General features: G+C 49.0%; 1 protein-coding gene across 1 annotated transcript in view; it reads right to left on the minus strand.

Annotated features, from left to right (window-relative positions):
* Nucleotides 1-23,191, minus strand: part of ACAP3 (ArfGAP with coiled-coil, ankyrin repeat and PH domains 3) — a 161,284-nt gene that overhangs the window by 72,354 nt on the left and 65,739 nt on the right. The window contains exons 2-4 of the mRNA XM_065421141.1: nucleotides 17,621-17,678; nucleotides 10,617-10,736; nucleotides 9,412-9,465 (exon numbers count right to left, since the gene is read on the minus strand). Of these exons, the coding sequence (XP_065277213.1) occupies nucleotides 9,412-9,465; nucleotides 10,617-10,736; nucleotides 17,621-17,678 (232 nt within the window). The remainder of the gene's footprint in view (nucleotides 1-9,411; nucleotides 9,466-10,616; nucleotides 10,737-17,620; nucleotides 17,679-23,191) is intronic.

The raw sequence follows: 23,191 nt of genomic DNA on the forward strand, positions 1-23,191 counted from the left end.
ATCATACATCTAAAATGTAAAGGGCACCTAAAACTTGAAAAAGTCCAGATCAGATGCTCCTGCCCCTCACACATTATTACCACTGCTTCTGCATTTCTGGCTTTGGAAAGAGAAGTTCCTGTAATACTGTAAAAGCCTCTCATCCAGGAGTAGGAAGTACCTAAACATGACCAGGAAACTTGTTCTCAGATCCAAGTGATTCAAGTAGTTCACAGAAAAACCCAGATCTGTGGGGATTTCTCTGAACCCAACCACCAAACTTTTGGTGGTTCACTACACTACTGGAATTTCACTGGGTTCTGAGCGTTTGCTTTGGCTGGGAGATCCAGGTCCTGATTTTGGTGGTGCTGTATCATAGCCCACCAGACATTAAAATATCCCAAAGTATTTGGGGGAGGGGAGGCTGGTGAAATGTCATTGCGAGGTGACATGATGACACCAATGTCATGATACGGTGACACTATCCTACAGGACTCAGTTTGTCAGCTGACAATTCTGCATCCATTTAAACGTTTCCCACTAAAGCAGCCTGATGCGTCTGGCCCATCACCGTGCGCTGTAGGAAACTACTCAGAGCCCCACCAGCTCTGTGGGGAGCAAGCAGCTTGGAGGAATTCTCCTTTTCCATCCTTTAGATAGTTCTCTCTCTTCGCCTAAAACACAACACAATCAGCCCCAAGACATCTGGCATCTGCCTCACTGACTCCTCACAGCTTGGGTGGCTTTTTCCTTGACAGCAGGAAATGCTTCTCAGCCCATTCAGTGAAGCTACATCTCCTCTGCAGGCTGCTGCTGCTAGATACTGTGACGTAGCCATAGCAGCTAGGGATGGACCGCGCGGTTTAAGGCCAGATGGGGATGAGGCACAGAGTAGAACTGACTGGGCTGGTTGGAACCGTGCTGGAGAGCAACTATAATGTCACAACTTCGGATTCTGAAAACAGCCTGGTGCTGCTAAAGGGCCATACGTGGGCTTTATGGGCTCCACCTGAATAATTTTATTGCCCCTGCATTTTCACTTGCATGCTTTTTCCTTCTTATCTCAGTGATTCCTGATAGACGAGGTAGCTAGAGGGGAACATTCAGGGGGTGGATAGATGGATACATAGGAGACATGGAGATGGATGGATGGATGGATACAAAGACAGAAAACGGGGGGAGGGGAAATAAACCTTGTTGGAAATTTTCTGCCTTTTGATTTTGTCAATGAAATTTCTCAACAACAAAAAAACAGGATGAACTTTCCATAAAAAATTCCTTGAAACATACATCCTGTTTTTCCACCAGTTCTGATACAGAGATAAATCAGATCGAGAGAGAGGGAGAGCTGGATTATTTATTATTTCATATGTATAACAGTAGTATTTTTGGAGCATTCCGATAGACCAGCAGACCACATTCAGCTCAGTCAGCCCTACTGTGGCACCCCCTTGATGCTAGTACTGTTGGTGAGTGGAATATAAACATAAAATGCTTTAAAATACCATTGCAATGGACAGAAACTCCCCTGGCTGGTTCTATGACTCAGCTTACTCTTGTGGATTATAATGTCACTAGAAACTCCCCTTTCATGGGTTTTTTGCCCTGTGTCGCCCTGACATTTATTTCCTCTCAGGGGTCCTGATGGCACGAGTTTTGCTCTTGGGCGTTGAGTCCTGGCTGGAAATTCCCTGTGTGGATGGATAGCTGTGTATTACTAGGTCGTGTCTCTGTTATCCTTTGCGTGCCCAACAAACCTTGCAGTAAGTATCTACCCAAGGGACTGGCTGGAATGGATTGCTAGCAAGGCTGACCTGTAGCTTCAAGCCTGAACAAAATTTCACCAGAGACCACATGAGAGACACGGCTAGGGTGAGGGGATAGTCACTTTAGGCTACAGATGCCTGTGTGTGGGAATGCTCCTTAGCCTTTCCACCAGAAGCATGGGGGGTGTCCCATCACACTCTCCCTTTCACTAGCTGGTTAAAGTGGGATGCTGAGAGCTCGAACACACTTTACTCTGGGCAGCCAGTCCGCATGAAGGGGTTGCCATAAAGGACAGCCTCTGCTCTAGACATCTATGGGGAGGATTACGCTACTCCTGCAGCAGCTCTGTATTCTGATTAGACAAGTGACTCCACTGGGCAGAACAATGGCCCTTCGCAGCCGTGCAGGGAGCTGGGATTCCCAATCAGCAGTTGCTGGGGACCAGTCTCCCGTTCAAGAGTGTGGTTTAATGGCCACAGGAAACATACGTGAGCTTCTGCACTGCCATCATTCCACACGCCGTCGTATTGCCTCATTACTCTCAGTCCAGCCGCCCATGAAGCTGAGAACTATTGATCCAGGACTGGCAAAGGCCTTTCTCGCCTTTAGCTACGGGCAGATCTTGTTACTCTCACATTTAATTACATTCACCAGATTCTATAAAAAGAGGCAAAAGTTGTTTTCTCATATTTAATGGCCCGGCAGATTGTTAATGGCTCTAAGCTTGTGTGTATTTTGGGGCAGGTGCTGGCAACAGAGAAAAGAAGGGGTGCTCAGTGTCTCAGCTTTAGGGAAAGCAGCCACTGATCAACTACCTTGACTCAAAACCAACGAGGAGTCTGGTGGCACCTTAAAGACTAACAGATTTATTTGGGCATAAGCTTTCGTGGGTAAAAAACCCACTTCTTCAGATGCATGGACTCCTCGTTGGTTTTGTGGATACAGTCTAACACGGCTACCCCTCTGATACTTGGTACCTTGGCTCAGCGAGCAGACTAAGCTGAGACGCATTTGGGACGAAGGAAGAGGTTGTAATGCAGGGGTTCTCAAACTGGGGGGGGGTCGTGAGGTTATTACATGGGGGGTCTCGAGCTGCCAGCCACCACTCCAAACCCTGCTTTGCCTCCAGCATTTATAATGGTGTTTAAATATATAAAAATGTGGTTTTAATTTATAAGGGGGGTTGCACTCAGAGGCTTGCTATGTGAAAGGGGTCACCAGTACAAAAGTTTGAGAACCACTGTAAGTAAGAGGCACTGATCCAGCACCCCCTACTGGGCAGCTCATGGGGCAGCACTGGTGGGACAAAGAGAGAAGGATCCATGTTATTCTTACGCCCTATTATGAGTAATAATAAAGACATGTTTGATGGGGGGTTGGTTTTTTTCACTTCCCCCTCCATGTCATTACTCCAAACATATTTTTTCCAGTTTCTTTGTTCTGAATCTGAATTCAGTTGCACAAGCCAGGTTCAGGCGCTGGAGCAGGAGAGACCAGTTGAGAGCTGATCCAGAAAAACTCCACCCAAACGCTCCCAGCATGACAGTGAGGGCAGGTCTACATGGCAATCAGAGGTGTGACTGCAGCATATGCAGACATACCCAAGCTGGTTTTGACCTAGCTAGCTGCAGTAACAACAGCAGTGAAGCTGCAGCAACACAGCAGGCAGCCTGGGTTGCATAAGCCCACATGGGACCCTGGATATGTATTTAGGGGCTAGCCCATGCTGGGATGGCTTCACACACCCTGAGTGAGAACACACTCGACCATTGCAAAAGATGATAGAGGCAACGATGGAATAACTCGAACTGGCTCAGGATCAGTGCTACCACTACCGAGCAGCTTCTCCGAGTGGATTAGCCCTGTTGGGATCTAATGAACATCACAAAGAGACAGGAGAGAGCTGTGGACCCTGCCTGGGTTGTTTCTGGAGTGTGTTTGCAGAGGGGAAGCGCAGTGAAGAAGGAGATCGTGCTCAGACAGCTCCCCACAGGCCGGATACAATGGGAAGCCTGGCCTAATTGCAAGCTGTCGAGGCGCATGGACAATACCAATGCCAACTGCCTCAAGAGGTCAGCATTGCCGCACTGGTGGGAGCAGTGGTATGGTCTACAATGCATTCCAGCTCCGTGTTTCAAGCCTTTAAGTGTACACTACCAAAAGGAATGTCCTGGAAAGCCTATTGTTTCAGATTCTGGAGGGCTATTTTTTCCAGAGCAGCCGGTGAAATTAGTCTCCCTGCCATATAACTGGCATGTGACAGAAACACTTCCCCTGGGCTTCCGAGAGTAACCACTGTTCCCCGTAACATTAACCAAAACAAACAAGCCCCATTGAAGAGTGAGAAGTTCAAGGTATCTTGGACCTTGACCTTCTGCTTCACCATCATCATTATCATCACAATGTCTCCTTGTCTCTCCTTCTTTTCTTTCGTGGTATAAAAATATATATTTCAATAAACTAACCACATCCAGGAGCCACGCTACGTTGTCAGGGCATGACGGGACCCATGACGGGACCCCCCTCCCGCCGGCCTGCACAGCATTACTGATCCCAACATACCCGCTGCAGAAGCAGATTTGGACTCAAGCAGGGCAAACGCACAATAGCATTTGCCTCTTGCTGCCTCCACTTGCAAATCAAATCACAGATTCGCAAAAAATTAGAAATGGAAACCACCACCACCACCCAGCACCCGCACACCAGAGCTAACAACCAGAATCAGACCAAAGCATTACAGCCCTTCGGAGACAAAACTATTATGTGTCATCGGCAGAGAACAGGGGTGTCAATGCCGGAGGCTCCATGCAATGGCAAGGAATTGAGTGAGTGAGATAAACCCAGATGATCCTGGCAGGGCCGCCCGGGGGGGGGGGGGGCAATTTGCCCCAGGCCCCGGGCCCCACAGGGGCCCCGCGAGCCCTGGCCCGGCGGCGGTCCGGGTCTTCGGCAGCATTTCAGCGGTGGGGGGCCCTTCAGTCTCTCCGGGTCTTCAGCGGCATTTCGGCGGCGGGGGGCCCTTCAGTGCTGCCGAAGACGCGGAGCGACTGAAGGGCCCCCCGCCGCCGAAGACCCAGACCGCCGCCGGGTGAGTACAAACGCCGCAGCTCCCCCGCTTTGCCCCAGGCCCCCTGAATCCTCTGGGCAGCCCTGGATCCTGGCAATTGACCTCCAATCTGACCCGGGAGAAAATTCCTTCCTGACCCCAACCATGGGGATCAGTTCCACCCTGAGCATGTCATGTCCCAGCTAATGAGTTCCTTTAGCCAATACAAGACTCCCCTCGGCACTGTATTTTCTAGTGCTCTGCTAAGCAGTCTGTTGACTGTGGTAGAGTATTTGGAATTCCTCCAGAGTGGGATTTTTCCATGGCACAATCTTGTTTTCTCACACTGTGTCTCTCTTGAATTTCCGCTAGTAGCCCAGGGCCCATTTCTGTTTTCAAATGAACTAGTGCAATCCCACTGAAGTCAGCATGCTTGCACTGACATAACTGATGTTTAGCTCCTAGCATTTTTCATTTCAGTACTAAACCTATTGTCCTTGCCCTCACCCCTCTACTTCCCCCTCCCCCGCCTTTCACCCTTACTAGGGCAAAAGGTACCTAATTAAAATGTTGCTGTGGCCTTTATCTGAGTTCCTTACAATCACTAATGTAATTATCTGCACAACACTCACTCTGAGGTAGGAAAGTATTATTAATTCCATTTTATGGATATGGAAACTGAGGCACAAAGAGATTAGGTGGTGGTGGATGGGGGGTACTACCAGGGCTGCCGAGTCCTTGCTTACTGCTTTAACCACAAGATCATCCTTTCTTTGCAGTGGATTTTGCTTCAGATAAACTATTCTCTTTTCCTGCTTGTGTCTCGTGTAAAAGTTGGGGATGCTTTAGCACATTAGTTTTTTCCATTCAACAATGCATCTCATACATGGATTTTGCAGGGAATGGTCCTAGCAGGACTAGAAGCAGGGATGTTTCCCAGGCCAATGCTCCAGCAATAAAGTTAAAGAACAAGTGACTTTAGCTTCCTCCAACTGAATTTTAGGGCATTCTTCCTTCTTTCTAATTTGTTCCAGTCGTACATACTGTACTGGACACATGCCTGGACTAAGCACTGGTCACTGCTTCGTAGCTGACATCTTTGCGCCTGGATGAGCTAAGATGTTCACACACACATACACAAGAGAGGAGACAGCAGAAGAACCACTAAAAATAACTTGGCTAATGGCACAGGCATCATAGCTGGCTCAAGGATGTTACAGTCACTCCAAAGACATTTCCTGGGGATGAGCGATTGCACCCAAAACCACTTAGGAGCGAGTCTTCCAGCATATGTCTTGCTTTGGGCATACAGCTAGCAAAAAATGAGATGCCATCTCTTTAAAATTGGGTACTTATGAACAGTGGGGAACTCTCCTGACAGGACAGGATGGAACGGGATGAGGGCAGGAGGGGTTATACCATTGGCAGCGCCACTATGGTTTTGGCTCTGGGAACGTTGTCACTGCTTATTGGTGTTCCCAGAAGAGTCACTTTTGGAAAAGGTGGGGTGTGATGGGACATACCCCCATCCCACTCAGGAAAAGGCTAGCAAGCTCTTCAGGGCTCAGCTGGTACTAAATAAGCACAGCTGCAGAACCCAGTCTGCTTGGGAGAAGTAAATTTAAAAGGAAGAGTTTGTCACAGGACAGGGCGGCAACCAGGAGGAGGGCTGCTGTGTCCCAGAGTTTGCTGACTCTTGCAACACAGCCGCTGGGCGGAAGACAGCTTGCAAAGCTCTGCTGGCCACAAGATCCACCAGGCTGGTATGAGCCCATTACAGCAGGGAGGGGTTGGAGATAAGTCCTCACCCAGGGTCTAGCCATACTCCACCACAAGGATTCTACCATCAATGTGTGTGTGGTGGGGGAGGGTAACACTCAGTGAAATCAGTGGGGACCCGAGGGAAAAACTAGGCCCAAGGGTTGGTGTGAGGGGCAAAAGGAGAGTGAGAGACCCACGGCCTGGCCCATGCGTACCAAATAGGAGCTTAGCCCATGCCGTCAGTCTGCTGGGATAAATACTGCACTTGCAGCCAGCTCTGGACTTCCCCTCTCTCGCCACATCCTCCACGGTAGCAACGGTGGTTTAATTGGCACATTCGGCACTTCCAGTTCAGCAAACTGCATGTCGTTAAACATTAATAGCATGTCGCAACCTCTGGCAGACAGAGCTAAGGCTGGGGATATAGGGCTCTGTCTTCTCTTCTCATGCCTTCATTCGTTCTCTCCCTCACCACCACCACCACCCCCCTGCGTGTAGACCGCCCTGGTCTACACGTCAGAGTTTTGCAGGCATATCTACATGGATCAGGGGCGTGAAGAGGTGTGATTTCCAACGGACAGAGCTGTACCACCAGAAGCCCCTAGTGTGGACACAGTTCTACTAGCAACGCTTTGCTTTTACCAGTATTGCTTCTTTCACACAGGGGTGGGGATGGAATGAACTATACCAGCAAAAGCTTTGCGGGTAAAGCTGTGTCTACACTAGGAGCGCTTTGCCGGTACAGTATACCGGTCTAGCTATACCAGCAAAGCACTCCTAGTGTAGACTGGGCTTACAGCCCTATCTCTCCCACACGCACACCCTTCTCTGACACACACTCAGGTTTGGTACAGTCCTCCTGCTGTTGGGTTTCTATATCACTGGTCGACTTTGCTCTCAGACGCTAACGCGCCCAGAAAGCCTGGGTGTATTTTTACCTCTTCCCCTGTGTCATTTCCCATTCGGAAACGTGATCTCCCTACCTGCTTCCCAGATAACGAAATGGACTCGCTGCCGCTTTGCCTCCAATCGCATACAATCAGCTTGTGTCCCAAAAGCACGCGTCATCCCTCATGCACAGTGACAGGGACAATGGGGGATAAAACTGGGTCACTCCAGCACCGACACCCTGAAGTCTCCTTTGGTCTGAAGCGCTCTCGTCTCCTACTGAGTCACATACTGCATGGCTGGCTCAGGGCCACAGAGTGAGAACCACCTTTCTCCTCTGCAAGGCTCATAAATCTTGTGCCTGGGCGTTCACAGGACAGATTCTCCCACCCCAGGTGCTCTGGTTTCGAGACGCATTGAAGTCCAGAATCAGCCTTTATCTGGCCACTTTCTTCCTTTAATCTATTGTGGCATTAATATACTCCAGTTTGTCCTTAACCCCGAAGCTGCACACAACCCAGAAGACTGTGTTCACAGTGGATTGCTCACTCCAACGGGTCCTTTGGTTCCAATCCACCTGTGGCTCACACCCCCTGGAATATTGCTTTGGGTTCTGGCTTCACACGGACGTATCAAGCCAATGCAAAACTCCAAAGCAGGAGCAGCAAGGTGACCTTCAAGCCACTCCTGCTGGTAGGGCAGAGATCAATGCTGAGTGGCTTCCAAGAGGATCCTGGCCTCCCTCTGCCCCCCAGTCTGGAATACATGCAGGCTATGCAAGTGAGGCATTCACGGTGAACGTGCTGAGTATTGGAGTTCCTCAGGACCCCATCTAGTCCTGCCCTGGCCTCACACACAGCTCCCACCATAATCACCAAAGAAGAATGAATCATCCACAGTGTGGGTTTGCTTTTTCCATTTGGGGGATGAGCATTCTAACTCCTCTCCCTCTGACACTGGTTGCATGTCCCTGACACTTTGGCTGCCGTGAGTCCACAGTGCAAGTAAAGAGGAGAGATGCCCTGTCCTCTCCCCTCCCCTCCCCAACCTGCGGCTGACTGCAAAGTCTATGGCTTTCTTTCCAGTTGGCCCAGACACCAGAAAGTCGCAGCTGCTTTGAACTGTCCTCTGATTGTGTATCTCTCTCTGCCTAACTTTTAGATGCAGAGAAGATTCCTTTGGTGCCTGGGATGGGCAACATGCAGCACATTCTTCAGAGAGTGCATCCTCCTTTGGGGCCTTACCCTTCCAACAGAAGAGAGTGGGGATAGCAACCCTGCACACGTGGTACCCGTAAGGGTGCTGAAAGTCTCATCTTCACCTTGCTGGGCAGAGCATTGCCCCACATTCCCATCCAGTGTCCTGCATGTTTGGTTAAAGACAGCGGGGCAAATCCCACCTTCAGCTACACTCATGCAGCCCCATTAACCAATGCCACTCATGCACCCTATGGATCAGTGCACCCACTGCACCACCATGGATCTACGCACTCATGCCACCGCACTGACCAATGCATCTAGTGCACTACCACAGACCAATGGACATGTGTAACCTGGTGCAACCTCCCTGATCAATGCACATGTGCAAACTGGTGCAATGCACCCATGCAGACCAGTACAAACCCATTGATTAATGCACCCATGCAACCCCACTGATCACTGCACAAAGTACACAACTACTAGATGTTGCACCAGAGCAACTGAGGCAGAACTTGACTCATTAAAGAGGGAAGAACCTTGTACAACATCCCCCCAATCCCACACCCCTTCACTTTTGTAATTGCTGCCTAGTGTCCAGGGAAAGGGATTCTTAAGAGGATTCCTTCATAGACGCAGCCTTTGGCCAGTGCCATACGACTGCTGCCTGATCCAAAACCAACAGATCATTAAGGAGCATCTAGAGAGGGAGGCGAGACTATTAAGGGCTGGCCGCCAGCACACAAACAAAACAAGAGGGAGGTGGCACCTTACCATGTGATAGTTAATCATTTCCTGCAGGCTGTCTCCAAATTTGTCGAGGCACTCCTGTGAAAGGAGAAGAGGACAGGCAATGAATGGGGGCAGCTGACCTTCCTCCAGCACTGGCAGGAGGGGGAAGGATACTCTTTAAGCCACTGAGGAGCTCGCTCTGTCAGCTGGCAACTGTGCATTGAAATAAATGGCTGGCACTGAAGCCAGAGGCCGCCCGTCCTTTCCGGTTTAGTACTGAAACCAGCACCGCCGGGCTGTTTCTCTTGCACGATGGTTATCCACGTTTCCCAAATCACCAATGCTCACTGACCTAGATTCCAAGGATCCTGTTTGCATTCTGGCTTCTTAAAACCATAGTGCCTCTTGCAAACAAGGATCCTATTCTTCAACCTTTGCAACGTTGCATTATCTGGGGATTCTTTCAGACACCGAGGTGAAATCTGTCTCTATGTGAGACTTCAATGATGAATAGGCCTCGGGCTGATCCTCTCTACGGGGACAAATTTCACCCAAAGGGATCAATATTCTGCACGTCTATAGCACAGCTTACATGTAAAGATCCACCAATGCGCTGGACAGACTCTCAGGGATCCCGGGGAGATTTCTGTTAAAATTCTGACCCCAGCTGGAATGAGAGTTGGCAGGATTTCCTTGCCTTTGATGGCGTTCACTGGATATCACTGCCCCTCCCTGCCACAGCTGATAATAGCAGCACGTGGCTGCAAAGATCTCAGTGTGCATTGCAGATATTATGCCTCACAACCATCTGCTCTCCACCCTTCCTTTAGTGAGACAGGTAAACTGAACCCATGTCACAGGAGGGTAAACTGAGTCACGCAGAGATCATGTGTCTTTCTTGTCCGCTGAGGCAGTGGCAAAACTGGGCAGGGAGCCCAAAGTCCTGATTCCTGGTCCCCTCACTTGCCTCTCTATAGAGATGTACATATATAAGTAAAAGATACTAGCGTAAAGGACCTCCGATAGGAAGTCAAAAGAAGCACCATGTAGAAACCCAGTGCAACACTGCATATTGCAAAGCACACACCTAGCATCACGGGCGTCTGCCTACTCCTGGGAAACATTTTTATTTGCTCAGTTTAGAGAGAATCCCCAGCAGTCCTCCTCCCATACATAATGCCCCAGTCTCTTGTTGGGAAGTTTAACCCTTTCTGATGCTCGCTCCCCCTCCCCCCAAGGCAACTCACCGAAATCATTTCGTCCTTCTTGCATTGCTGCGACAGGTCTCGGACCCCGCTGACGAAGTGCTTGTTGGTGGTGATGTAGGCTTTCCCAGCCTCAATCATCCCACTGCATAGCTTCACCAGCTGCAGAGAGAGGAAGAGACGTGAGTGGGGAATGTCCTATAGGGCTGGCCAAAGAGTTTTGAAAAGAAACCTGACTTGCAAATAAAATTCACCGAGTTAGGTTCAGTCTGATCTGCGGGGCTAATGCCATGGTTTGAACTCATAACCTTCAGAGTTAAAACCCTGCATTGCTACTTGTTGGCCTAGCTTAGTAACTTCATTACTGCATTACTCTCGTTCAGTGGTCCCCAACCTTTTTTGTCTGGCGGGCACCAGACAACGAGCCACGGAGGACCTTGGCGGCGGACGAGCATCCGCCGAAATTCGTCATCCATTTCGGCAGATGCTCGTCCGCCGGCCAGTGCGTGGGTGCACTTAGACGCCCCGGTGGGCGCCATGGCGCCCGCGGGCACCGCATTGGGGACCCCTGCTCTAGTTTACTGATCGGCCACTAGCGGGCGACAGACACTCTCTCTCCCAGTATGGGTTGCCGACAGACAGCCACCAGTTGTGAAATGCCATGATCCCAGAGGATTATTAGTCTGAACATGTGAATCCAAACCGAAAGAATCCACACAGGACAGAATCAGGAAGTGAGGTCAACCCTCCCCCTGCTGCCATTTAAGAAAACAGTTAGAGGCCAAAGCCTGAGCTGGGGTAAATAGGTGTCGCACCATTATCTTCAGTGGATGTGCAACAGCTGAGGATCTGGCCCTGACATTTCTAGCTCTCGTGATGGCAAAGAAAAGCTTGGGAACGTGGCCTGGGTGTAAAGCAATGATGTCTGCCGGCAGGAGCAGCAGCGAATAGAGCCACCTGGGGCCCCACGGGGGGGGGGGGGGAATCAAGGCACCATGTTGGGGCCACACTGCTGCTGCCCAGGAGGGGAAGGAGAATCCTGTTGCTGCTAACACCACTGTCAGGAAGGGAGGGAGCATCCCCTCCCAGTCTCCTCTCTGCTCGGGTGGTGGCCATGGGGCAGCCCCCAGGTGAGGGCGTGGCCAAATCGCTGGATGGCCGTATGCCAGCTATCACAGGGGCTCAGGCCACAGCTCTCACCTATGCCTGGTTTGCCTCCCAGATCAGCTGATTGCAAGCTACAGCAAGACCTGCCGGGAAGGAGGGAGCCGGAGAGAAAAGCTTGCTGCCAGTTAGAGTCCTGGGCGAGGATGGTGATGTGCTGGGGCCTGAGCTAAGGTGGGGAGCGTTCCCTGCAGACAGGTGCTTGGCTCAAGAGGCCAGAGGAAGGCCTCGTGGGAAGCAGGCTTTGGAGGACATGGCCCTGGGCAGCAGGAAAGCTGCTCCAAGTATTAGCATGCGAAGGCTGGAGCTTACCTAACGGAAGGCCCCAGTATGATGCTACCTAGAGAGGTGATATGGAAACCCTGCAGCTGAGGGGAAGCATTGAATGGGAAGTTGTAGCCCAGTGAGGTCTTGACCCCTGGTTGAAGGGGGGAGGAAGCCCTCTGCAACCAAGGGGGGTGGATTTAATGACTGCACAGACCCTAGCAGAGGGTTGTGCCCAAGGAGGATGAAAGGAGTTTGCACTTTCGTTGCTCTGGAAGGAGAGGATTTTTGGTCTGGCCAGATCAAACTATCAGCCTGGGGAAGACTGTCCTTGGTAGGCACAACTGCGTGCCTAATTGTGGAGCGGTGAAACGCACCTTCACACTGGCCTGGGGTGGGGCTGGCAGTGGGGAAGGAGGGAATGAGTAGCTGAAGTGAATGGTTTGCAGCCCACTTGTGTGCTCAAAATGATTTGTTAAAACTATTCAGTGGAGATTTCTGAACTCAACTGCAGGTTTGAGAGTTGTTTTGTGGACGATTCGCTCCATATGTTCTCTCTGGATTTTCCTGGCCAGGCGGGGGGTTGGGTGTGGGGAAAAGGAAAGCAAGGGCAGAGGCTGTGACATTTAGCAGCCTGACAAACATTTATCTGATATAATGGATCCGAGGGCTTTGTATTTTTTTAAGCTGTGTAATATGCGTAGGGCCAATGACCAGATCCCTGTAAAATCAGAGGGACTCTAGCTAACTGTTAAACACTGTCTCAGTTGGTCCTGCAGCCCAGGGAAATAGTACCTCTGAGGACTAGAGATCTGAAGGGAATGATGGTATTCCTCACTGAGCGGCTCGTGGTGCTAGACAGCACAGTTGTTTTCACTCAGTGGATGTGGAAGGTCCTAGCTCTAGTGAGGGATGTGTTAGCAACAGTACTACACACAGGGCGTCTGATTCTCCTCTTACTGACATTACAGACTGTTACCACACCACTGAAGTTAGTCCAAGCTGCCACCAGTCTGACAGCGGAGTAAGACCAACTCCTTTGTTTTAAAGATGGGTGCACAGCAACTCTTGTAACGCTCTAGAGCTTGGCGAGGCCGCTTCCCACCGCAGCCCTCTCAGGGTCCATTAATGGACTGTGATCACTAATTTAGTCACAACTGCATGGAAAGTGTTCAGAAACAAGAGACTTCCAGATACACACATGTGAGCTCCTGAGCGGCCCTAGAAACAGTCCGTCCACTGATTGCAGTGAGTCAGAACTCACAATCCCTTGGTTATCTAATTTCTCCTTTTAGAAAGGATGGGGGAGAGCAAGGACTCAAAAATCTCTCTTCTTGATCACTATAAAACCCCTGCCCGAGGGAACCACCACACCACCCACAGTTAAGGCTGGTTTAAAAAAATACTGTCTTATCCACACACTCCAAAAGAAACAAACAAAAAATGTTTTTGTTCAAAACTTGTCACTGAATGTTTCATTTATTTTTTTGACAAAATGAAAAATGTTGGTTTTTGACAACCAAACATTTTTGGAAACTGAGTTTTTTCTAGCAATTTTTCACTGGGGGGAGAAACCAAAATCATCCATTTTAATGACTGTAAAGCCATTTTTGATAAATGTGACCAGCCCATGGGGTGAGTCGATGGCCTCCAGCTGTGTTAGCAGAGTATTATCTGAACACAATTCTCACACGCCTCCTTTCTCTCTTGTTCACATAATCTGGCAGAACAGAACCGGGTGCTAGAGGAACATTTGTGCTATTCCATCCCACCCCAAAGAAAGAAAACAAACCGATGTAGCTCCTGTAGCATCTGGAGCCCAGACGGACACCAGGGGCTTTGGACAGATCCTTTGGAAAGGAAATCCAGCTTATTCTGCAACGTGGCGGTTTTTAAAATACCTCCTCACACACACGGCCAAGGCTGTGTTCCTAGTAGCTGAGGGCCATTCAGCACGAGAGCACTCTGAAATCATGTTCCCTAGCTTCAGAAAGACTCCTGAAATATTAGAAGGCTTGGGCACCATTGGTAGGAAAGCAGTCTGCAACAGCTGGAGGCAAACTTGAGGTCAGAGTGAAGGCAGCAGCCGTATTTGCACAGTTTAGAAACAGCTGTTTCTACCTCTAACTGTAGAAAGCAATTAAAGACTGAGAAACCCACCAAATCACAGGAAGGGCAGAGAGTTGAGTCTTATGAGACAGATCCTGACACCCTTACTTGCACTGAATAGCACTTTATTCCACTAGTATTCCCAAGGAGGAAGGATTACCTAGTGGATAGAGCACTGGACAAGGGCTGAGAAGAACTGGGGTTAGCTCCTAGTTCAGACATAGATTTCTGGTGTTACCTTGGGCAAAGTTGCTTAATTTGCCTGTGCCACTGTTCTATACAGATAAGTTGACAATAAATCCACTAAGGACAGTGAAACACTCAAACACTATGGTGATAAGGGCCATACAAACATTCCTATTTAATCTGAGCAAAACTAACAGAATTTTGCCCAGAATGAACCCTCAAAGCATAACTGCTTTGAATTTCAACGGCGGCCTTCAGCTTCAAATTCCTGGCTCCAAACTCACCTTTACTTGTTTCGGTTCCAGGCTGCGTGGCCCTATTTCTGATTCTGACACAGCCACAATTTCACATGATCAGCCATGCCAGGAGATTTTGGTGCAAGCCGGTGGAAACAATGTGAAAACGAAACCGATCTCATGAGATCTGTCATTCAAAATGGAAGAAGCTTCAAGATCAGCCCATTGCTACCAACTTGAGAGGGCCCAAATTACATGAGTCCGTAGCTTTAAGACAGTCCCTGCCCAAAGGTGCTCTACCTAATTAGCTCTCTTGTTAAGTCTATTGGAAATGTATTTATGGGGCATTCCTCTATGCAATGAAATTGTGAGTCCTGAATAATTGTTTATAGAATTCTAGAGCTAACAACTCGGGGAGGGATAGCTCAGTGGTTTGAGCATTGGCCTGCTAAACATAGGGTTGTGAGTTCAATCCTTGAGGTAGGCCATTTAGGGATTTGGGGCAAAAATCTGTCTGGGGATTGGTCCTGTTGGACCAGAACCTCCTGAGGTCCCTTCCAACCCTGATATCCTATGAAGGATTCCAGATTGACAGGCCTAGAAACCAATGGCCTTTAGCCACAATAATGGCACTAACAAAATCATCAGAACAAGCTTCCCTGATACTGTACAGTTAAAGTGCCCCAGTCCTACCTCCAAGGGACCAGCTCTAAGGGCCAACAGAGAGTTCAGGGTTCTTTTCAACTTCTAATAAGGAGGCTAGTTATCTTCTGCAGGCACCTGCCCACTAGGAACTCAGCTAACACCACCTATTTGTTTCCCCCAGGCCACCCATTTCTTGGGGCCTGTGGCTTCAACAAAGACAATCTCTTAGTCTGATGCAGACGTTCTCTCTCCTTCTAAAAAGCAACAGAGGATCCTGTGGCACCTTTAAGACTAACAGAAGTATTGGGAGCATAAGCTTTCGTGGGTAAGAACCTCACTTCTTCAGATGCAAGTAAAGGACTCTCCCCTTCTAGCAACACACAATTTCCCTGCTAAACTCTAGCAGCATCGCTGGTTCCTCCACCTGTCTGCTCAGTTCAGAAACAACTGGGCAGATGTTTCCGACATTTGGAGGGGCACAACATGACTTTCTGTCAGTACGTCTCTTGACTTGGATCCAAGACTGTTTCAACTCTTTTCCCAACCACCCCCACTCTAAAACTCCTGGCTATTACAAACTTTTCTTGCTGATGGAGGCTTTTGCCTCCGTAGCTGCTGATAGAGACCTCATCAAATCATGCAGTAGCACAACCAGATGGATATTTGGAAACTTGAAAAGGGCACAATCGATATCAAAAAACAGGAAATTTGACCTGCCTTGTTGCTTTTTCTACATCTTTTTGCAACATCCTTGGAATGTTTTGTATTTTGAATGTATGTTTTTTGTTTGTTTAGCACTTGATTCAATGCTATGTTGTCTAAAATTAGAGTCCCAGCACCCAGAAAAACATACAGAAAAAAACAGTCAATGGGCACTGCCCAGCCCTCAGGAGAAACCCTACACTAAACAGATCAGCCCTGTTAAGCCTGGCACTCGTTCACAACCTTCCAATAGCGGACAAGCATGTGCACACAATAGGAGAGATGAAAATCGGTAAGGTAGCAAGTTTCAGGTTCACACTTCCAATGGGGAAAGATAGTCTTATGATTAAGGGTTCGTCTACACTACCCGCCGGATCGGTGGGCAGCGATCAATCCAGCGGGGATCGATTGATCATGTCTAGTCTAGACAGGATCAATAGCTCCCCGAGACCTCTCCCGTCGACTCCTGTACTCCAGCGCCACGAGAGGCGCAAGCAGAGTCGACAGGGGAGCGGCAGCAGTTGACTCACCGCGGTGAAGACACCATGGTAAGTTAGGGTGACCAGACGTCCCAATTTCTGAGTCTTTTTCTTATATAGGCTCCTATTACCCGCCACCCCGTCCCAATTTTTCACATTTGCTGTCTGGTCACCCTACAGTAAGTCGATCTAAGTATGTCGACTTCAGCTACGTTATTCACTTAGATCGATTCCCCTCCCCACCCCCCCACCCCCAGTGTAGACCAGGGCTAAGATACCATCCTGGGACTCAGGAAGTCTGGCTTCAATTCAGTTCTAATTCTATCCGGCAGAGGCCAGTGGTGTACACACACTCAATTTTCATTATAGTATAATAATAGTTTGCATGTCTATAGCACCTTTCATCCAAGAACTTCAAAGCACTTTAAAAACATTAATTAAGCTTCAGAAAGTCGCTGTGTGGTAGGTGTTATCTTTATTTTGCTGCTCGAGGAAAGGTGGAGCAGCGAAGCTATAGTTGCACAGGGATACTCTGGCAGAGACTGGAGTAGAACCCAGGAGTCCTGACCCTCATCTAACCAATGGGCTAGACATCCTCCCCAAAGGAGAACTATTTAAGGTGCTTGTTACGATAGGAAATGGTTTTTAAGACCTTATCACAATAGAAACAGATTCGACACGATATTGTTAAAACCGTTCCCAGTTGAATTCCACATACACCCTCCCCTCTGTGAACCCCAGCTCTGAGATACTGAGCGCTATTGAAACCAACCCAGGCTGTATACCTACAGACATCACAATCACAGAGTGACCACTGCCCCTTTATTTCTATTACTGTACTGTGGTGCCTAGAGGTCTTAACTGAGGCTACAGCCACGTTGTGTTAGTTGCTGTGCAGACACCTAGTGAGAAACGCCCCTGCCCCACGGAGCTTTACCGCCCAAGTTGACAAGCCAAAGACAGAGTGGAAGGGGAAACAGAGGCACAAAGAAGTGGAACTCTCCTGACCGCTCTTCAGAAACAAGCCCCAGCTACTTGTGCTAAAAGGAGCAACCAACTCACTCGTCTATGGCTGAGCAGCAGTGTCTGGGGCCAGGCAGTACAGGAAGACATGATCATACACACTAAACCAGCATATCAACCAATGATTTCCTGAGCAGGGGCCCTGTGCCCAGAACAGGCTGGCAGGGCCACGTTCCTAAACCAAAGACTCACCCCAGCCATCTCCCCCAAAGCCACTCCCTCAGCTTCCCCATCTTACCTTGTCAAGCTTTGCTTCTATCTCCACCACATCTGTTTCCACTTCATCTATGGTCGCCCTGTAATCAGAAGAGCAAAAAGGGGAAATCAGCTGGTTGCCTAAACACGGATGATGGGCAGAGAAACCGAACAGTCCTTGAAAGGCAAAGGCCAGAAGAACTCCAAAAGGCAGAAGAGAGAGGTGGAAGTTCACACCACCCAGTCTGGGGTTTCTTGCGCAGAGGCTGTCGTATAAGCGGAGGATCCACATTTTGGGAGAATTCCATTCTGAGGATCCTACATTATCTGGGATGGGTTTTGCTCCTGGGCTGATGAAAAATATTGGAGGGGGGGGAGGAGGAAATTGCTGCCAACCCCCCATACGTGTCACTGGCAAGTCGCTGGGCTGTCTTGTGCCAGGGCAATGTACAGCAAAGCCACCACCCGCGGGGTCTTATTCTGATCTCATTTACACCCATGTAAATCGGGAGCAACTGTTAAGTTACACCAGCATGAATGACATGGCTGGGGTAAACGGGCGCACCGCCCACTAGCAACTAGCATTCACTGTTCCGGCGTAGAGCCCTTGTGAAACTAGACCTGAGGCGGTAATGATTTCTCAAGAACACCCACACGTTGGCTTGCGTCTTCTAAACCCCAGCAAGCCTTTAGCCCAATGTGGGCATATCTTGGTCCTGTTACCATCTCATTCTACTCACTCTCACACACCTCTGAGTGTTACCCTTAGTGCCTTGGCTGTGTCTGGAGGAGAGATCCATTGGGTCTGTTTTCTTTCCAGTTCTTGGGTGCTGGTGACAGTAAGAGGCCAGTAGGATTCTAGCTTCCCCCAACTGTGGGACACATTCCAATGACATCAGCCCAGCCCATTGGCAAAAGACATTTCCAGCTCAAGACCTTTGGGATAAATCCACTTTTCTCTTAGGCAAAACTCCAACTGCAAGAGCAGTAAGGCAGAAACCTTCCCATGGAGAGCAACTTGCTGGGATAGCCTGTCCACAACTGGGCAGCCATTCCCTTCAACAAGCACCTGGAAATGTGGTAAACCTCACTGCAATTTTGTGTCCCAACGCATGCAATCCAGAGTCCATTGCATGAACCCTCTCACGCTTGTGGGTTTGCTGTGTACAGAATGAAGTATTAACGCTCGGCTTTTTAAAAATTCCAGCCATGGGCATGTGCCAAGTATAAGGTCTGTGGAGGAAGGATGTGCCGGTGAAGCACCGATTCATGTGGCTTTAAAACAGCAAAGGACGTTACGCATACAATCCAAAAGGAACCAGGAGAAAACCCCCAGGGCCTCAGTAGATCAGGCAACAAAATCTATTCTCTAAAGGCTCTTGTTGTTTTAAACGGATGAACAGCCGCCCAGGGACACATTGCTAACAACAGGAAGGACAAATAAAAAATGATTGATAGGGCAAAGTCATAAAATTTGGATCCAGATCCAAACTTCCACCGAGTTTGGGAAGGGAGTTTCGCTCTGATCATAGAGTCACAGAAACATTGGGCTAGAAGGGACCTTGAGAGGTCATGTGATGTTGTGATTCAGCCCATCTCTCTCTCTCTCAGAGGAAATACAACTAGCAGAGCAAACTCAGCACTTCTCCACATTCACCATTCTTCCAGGAGAAATAAACGAACAGTACCTTCTACAGGTGAACGCAGTCCCCATCTGACACTGCTACAAGTCGGCCGACATCCCGCCGGGTAATCCAAATGGAACAGAGATCGGAGACTCCCTCCCCACAAAGGAAATAAATCAAATAGAAGGCCAGGCGCTGATCTCAAGCATGTCAGTTCTGTCAGGCTTCAGGAGAGAGCACCTCTCCCAACAGCTACCAGAAATCTCCCTTGGAGTGCTGTGAGGAGCCAGATGATTCAGACAACTTACAGTGTAAACCTAATATTCAGTGACAACACCGGCCATGTGATGTAGCATGTGACTGTGTGAACTCTCCTCCCGGCACATTATGCCTGTCCCTATCACAGTCCTGTCACATTACATAATTGGGCCCAATTCTGACAGGTGCTGAGCACCCTCAAATTCTGCTAAAATCCCTGGAAGGTGTGCGTATGCATGGGTACTGATATCCCTATTTTAGAGATCGGGGGCCGAGACACTGAGGGGACATCTACACTGCAAAGAAAAACCCGCAGCAGCAAGTCTCAGAGCCCGGGTCAATTGACTTGGGCTCACCATGTGGGGCTAAAAACCCTGAGCAGGTTTTGACCCACGCGGGAACGGCTACACTGCTGGTTTTAGCCACGCAGCCTGAGTTGGTTGACACAGGCTTGAAGACTCAGCGCTATGTTTTTCCCTTTGCAGTGCAGATATAGCCTTAGTGACTTGCCCAAGGTCACCCAGGAAGTCTGTGGCGGAGCAAGGAACTGAACGCAGTTTCCCAAGTTCCTGGGGAGCACCCTTACCCCTGGACCATCCTTCCTCTCTATTAACCGTAAGAGGAGACTACATGAGCCAGTCGAGGTCTGTTGTGCTGTGTCCCTTCCCCCACCCCAGTTAGTTTCTATCCTTTATGACAGCCAACAAAACAGCGTTTATTTATCTCCAAGTCTGAGCTAAGATTTTCAAGGGCAGGGGGAGGGGCAGGATCCCATTTCCCGTTGATTTTTTTAAATAGGGAATTCCCATTGATTTTTACTGGGGGACTGGGTGTATAAATCCCTTAGGCCGCTTGAAAATCCCAACCCTATTTCTTAGCTATCCTGTAAGGTCATTGCAATCCCCAAACCCATCCTCCAAGAGCAAGCAATTTAAAAAAATGAATGTTACATAGAAAGTTGCTTTGAAGGAGGGTTCACACCCATTGTATGCCAACACAGTAAGATCTTTGTGGCAAGAACTGTCTTTTTTTAATGATGGGTACAGGGCCCTGATCCACAATTGGAGCCTCTGGGTGCTACTGACATATATAATTACAATGATGTTATTGCTCAATGCTGGGAGGGGCAGGGGAGGTCCCATCTGCCATTCCTGGGCTTTCAGGTTATGTGGCTGCTTTGTTGAGTTTCATAGGGGTCATGGGAAGTGGTGGGGCTGTTTCCCTGGGGGGAGAGGAAAAACTAGTTTATTTAATGTAATCTCCTTGTAATCAATGTACCAGTGCTTTTAGAAGGGTTTGTGAAAGGTTTTTAATTGCCTTAGGGTATTCAGCGCATGAGGAGTTCCCACAGTCATGGGACATACCACATGACCTGTTGTGACTGAATATTAAGTGCATGTCGTCAGATGTCTGAATCACCTGGTTCCTCACATGCTGAGGGAGGCTTAGCCTGGGCTCACTCTGGAGCTCGCTGATTGTAGGGATTTTTCTGCGCAAGACCTCTTGTCTCACCCCCTATTTTCTTTCTTTCCCCCATTTTTTGCCTTCTTGAGGGGGAGCTAATGAGACCCACCTGATTTGGGTGCCACATGAGTCAGCAGAATTGCTCTGCAGCTCCCAGCCGCGTCCCAGAATCCAAGATCCCGTCATTGCCTCACAAGGGGCTGAACCGACACCCTGGATCTGAACAGCCTGAGAGTTTGGGGCGTTGACGCCCTGGCTCTGAATGCTGAGGCTGTGCTCTGCCCCAGCTTCCACTTCACAAATCTACAAGCAGGAAAATAACGTTGCCTCATCTCATCTCTCCAGCAATCTGGGTCCCCCTAGGCATTCTGGGAATGCCTGCCTTTCTTTTCAAGGGGTTTAGGTGCTGACAGAAGGCTCTGCGGTGACAGACTCAGATAAGAGGCTTCTATTCATCACTAGAAGAGGAGCAGCAAGGGCAGCATCAATGAATGCTTCCCACATCTCCCCCCCTCCCGCCAGTCCACCTCAGACCTGTTCTGGAAAGACCCCAGCAAGGACTGGGAGTTCATTCTCCAGGCACAATGAGCGGTCAGCTTGCCAGCTGAGGTGCTAGCCGTGGTAGGGCATTTGTACACGTGGTTATTATTTCGATAATGGTAGCACTTAGAGAGCACCAGATGAGATTGGGGGCCCCATGTGATAAGCATTGTACTGACACTTGATAAGAGGCAGTCCCTGCCTTGAAGAGTTTACAGTCTAGGCAAGGGAAAAGAGTGGGAGGGGAAAGAGGGGCACAGAGAGTGGAAGTGACTTGACCAAGGTCACACTGTAGGCCAGTGGCAATAGAATCCAGCTTTCCTGACTAAGTGCCCTACTCACTGAGCAATACTACCTCCCTATGAAGTTGCTCAGAATGGGGCTGAGACCGTCAGCTTGGTCACATAGGCCACTAAACGGCTAGCATATAGTAATGACTTTTTCAGTCTCCTCTGACCGGGGTTGGATTTGAACTAGCATCTCAGAGGGTCCTGCTATGCTCTGTGTTAAGCTTGCTAAATACCCAGTGAGAATTCCCCTTCCCCTTCTGCTCTGGGGGGTGTCCAAATCTCACTGTTTCTTCCTTCGCAACATTTCTAAGATGCAACCTTCACTCTCTGTTCTCACCTCTCATCTCCTCCCTTCTTGCTTATGGGAACACTCTCCTCTCCGGGCCCCCTTCACACCCACATTGCTCCCGCGCCAGTCGATACAAAATACAGCCGCCAAGCTCATTTGCCTCGTCCGTCCTTCTGTTCACATCACCCCTTTCTTTGAAGCCCTCCAGTCACTCCCCCGTTGCTATTGCATCCAACTTCTCGGGCCTTGGATCGGTCGGACCCTCCCTGCCTTGACCCCTTCTCTCCCCAGCCCTTGAACCATTCCAATGCAGAGGGCAAACTGGAAAACGTTGGATTACGTGACTTGAGAATTTAGGGTGGAGCCAGGAAATGAACCCAGGAGTCCTGGGGCCCAATTTTCAATTGGTGTAAATCAGCGTAGCACGACTGTCTTTAAAAAAAACTCAGAGTGGAATCAATGAAGCAGCTTACACACCTAACATCTACTTAGGCTCTGAACGTCTACTGAAATCAACAGAACTAAGGAATCCTCTGGTTGTGTAAATTAATGCAGCGCTACCAGCTTCAGCAGAGCTATGTCCCCTCTACGCCAGCTGATAATACAGTCCTTGATTTCTAACCACCTCTTTTAAATGATAGACAACTATCCCTCCCTTAAAATAGATCCAGTTCCTCACTCCACGGAGCTCAGCTGACTTATACTAGCCAAAGAGCTGGCCTTTATTTCCTGAGGTTTGACAACTATGGGGCAGATTGTTTATCTTTTACATAGTTGTTTTTTAACCAGATTTTTCAATCCGTTACATACAGCCCTTCCCCATCTGCCATAAATGTGGTTTTCATAAAGAAATCTTTCGCATAGCTGTGAAGCCTCAAAGAATATGCGTATTTGTTTTAAGAATTAAGGAGTCTAGTTACTTAACGTCTCATAACCGGCTTGTTAAATCTAAATTAGCTGCATATTTGGGAACTGTGATGTAATAAAATATATAAAAAATATGTACAGATATACCTATCTCATAGAACTGGAAGGGACCCTGAAAGGTCAGTGAGTCCAGCCCCCTGCCTTCACTAGCAGGACCAAGTACTGATTTTGCCCCAGATCCCTAAGTGGCCCCTTCAAGGACTGAACTCACAATCTGGGTT

Source organism: Emys orbicularis, chromosome 22 (assembly GCF_028017835.1).
Source record: "Emys orbicularis isolate rEmyOrb1 chromosome 22, rEmyOrb1.hap1, whole genome shotgun sequence".
NCBI classification, from domain to species: Eukaryota; Metazoa; Chordata; order Testudines; family Emydidae; genus Emys; species Emys orbicularis.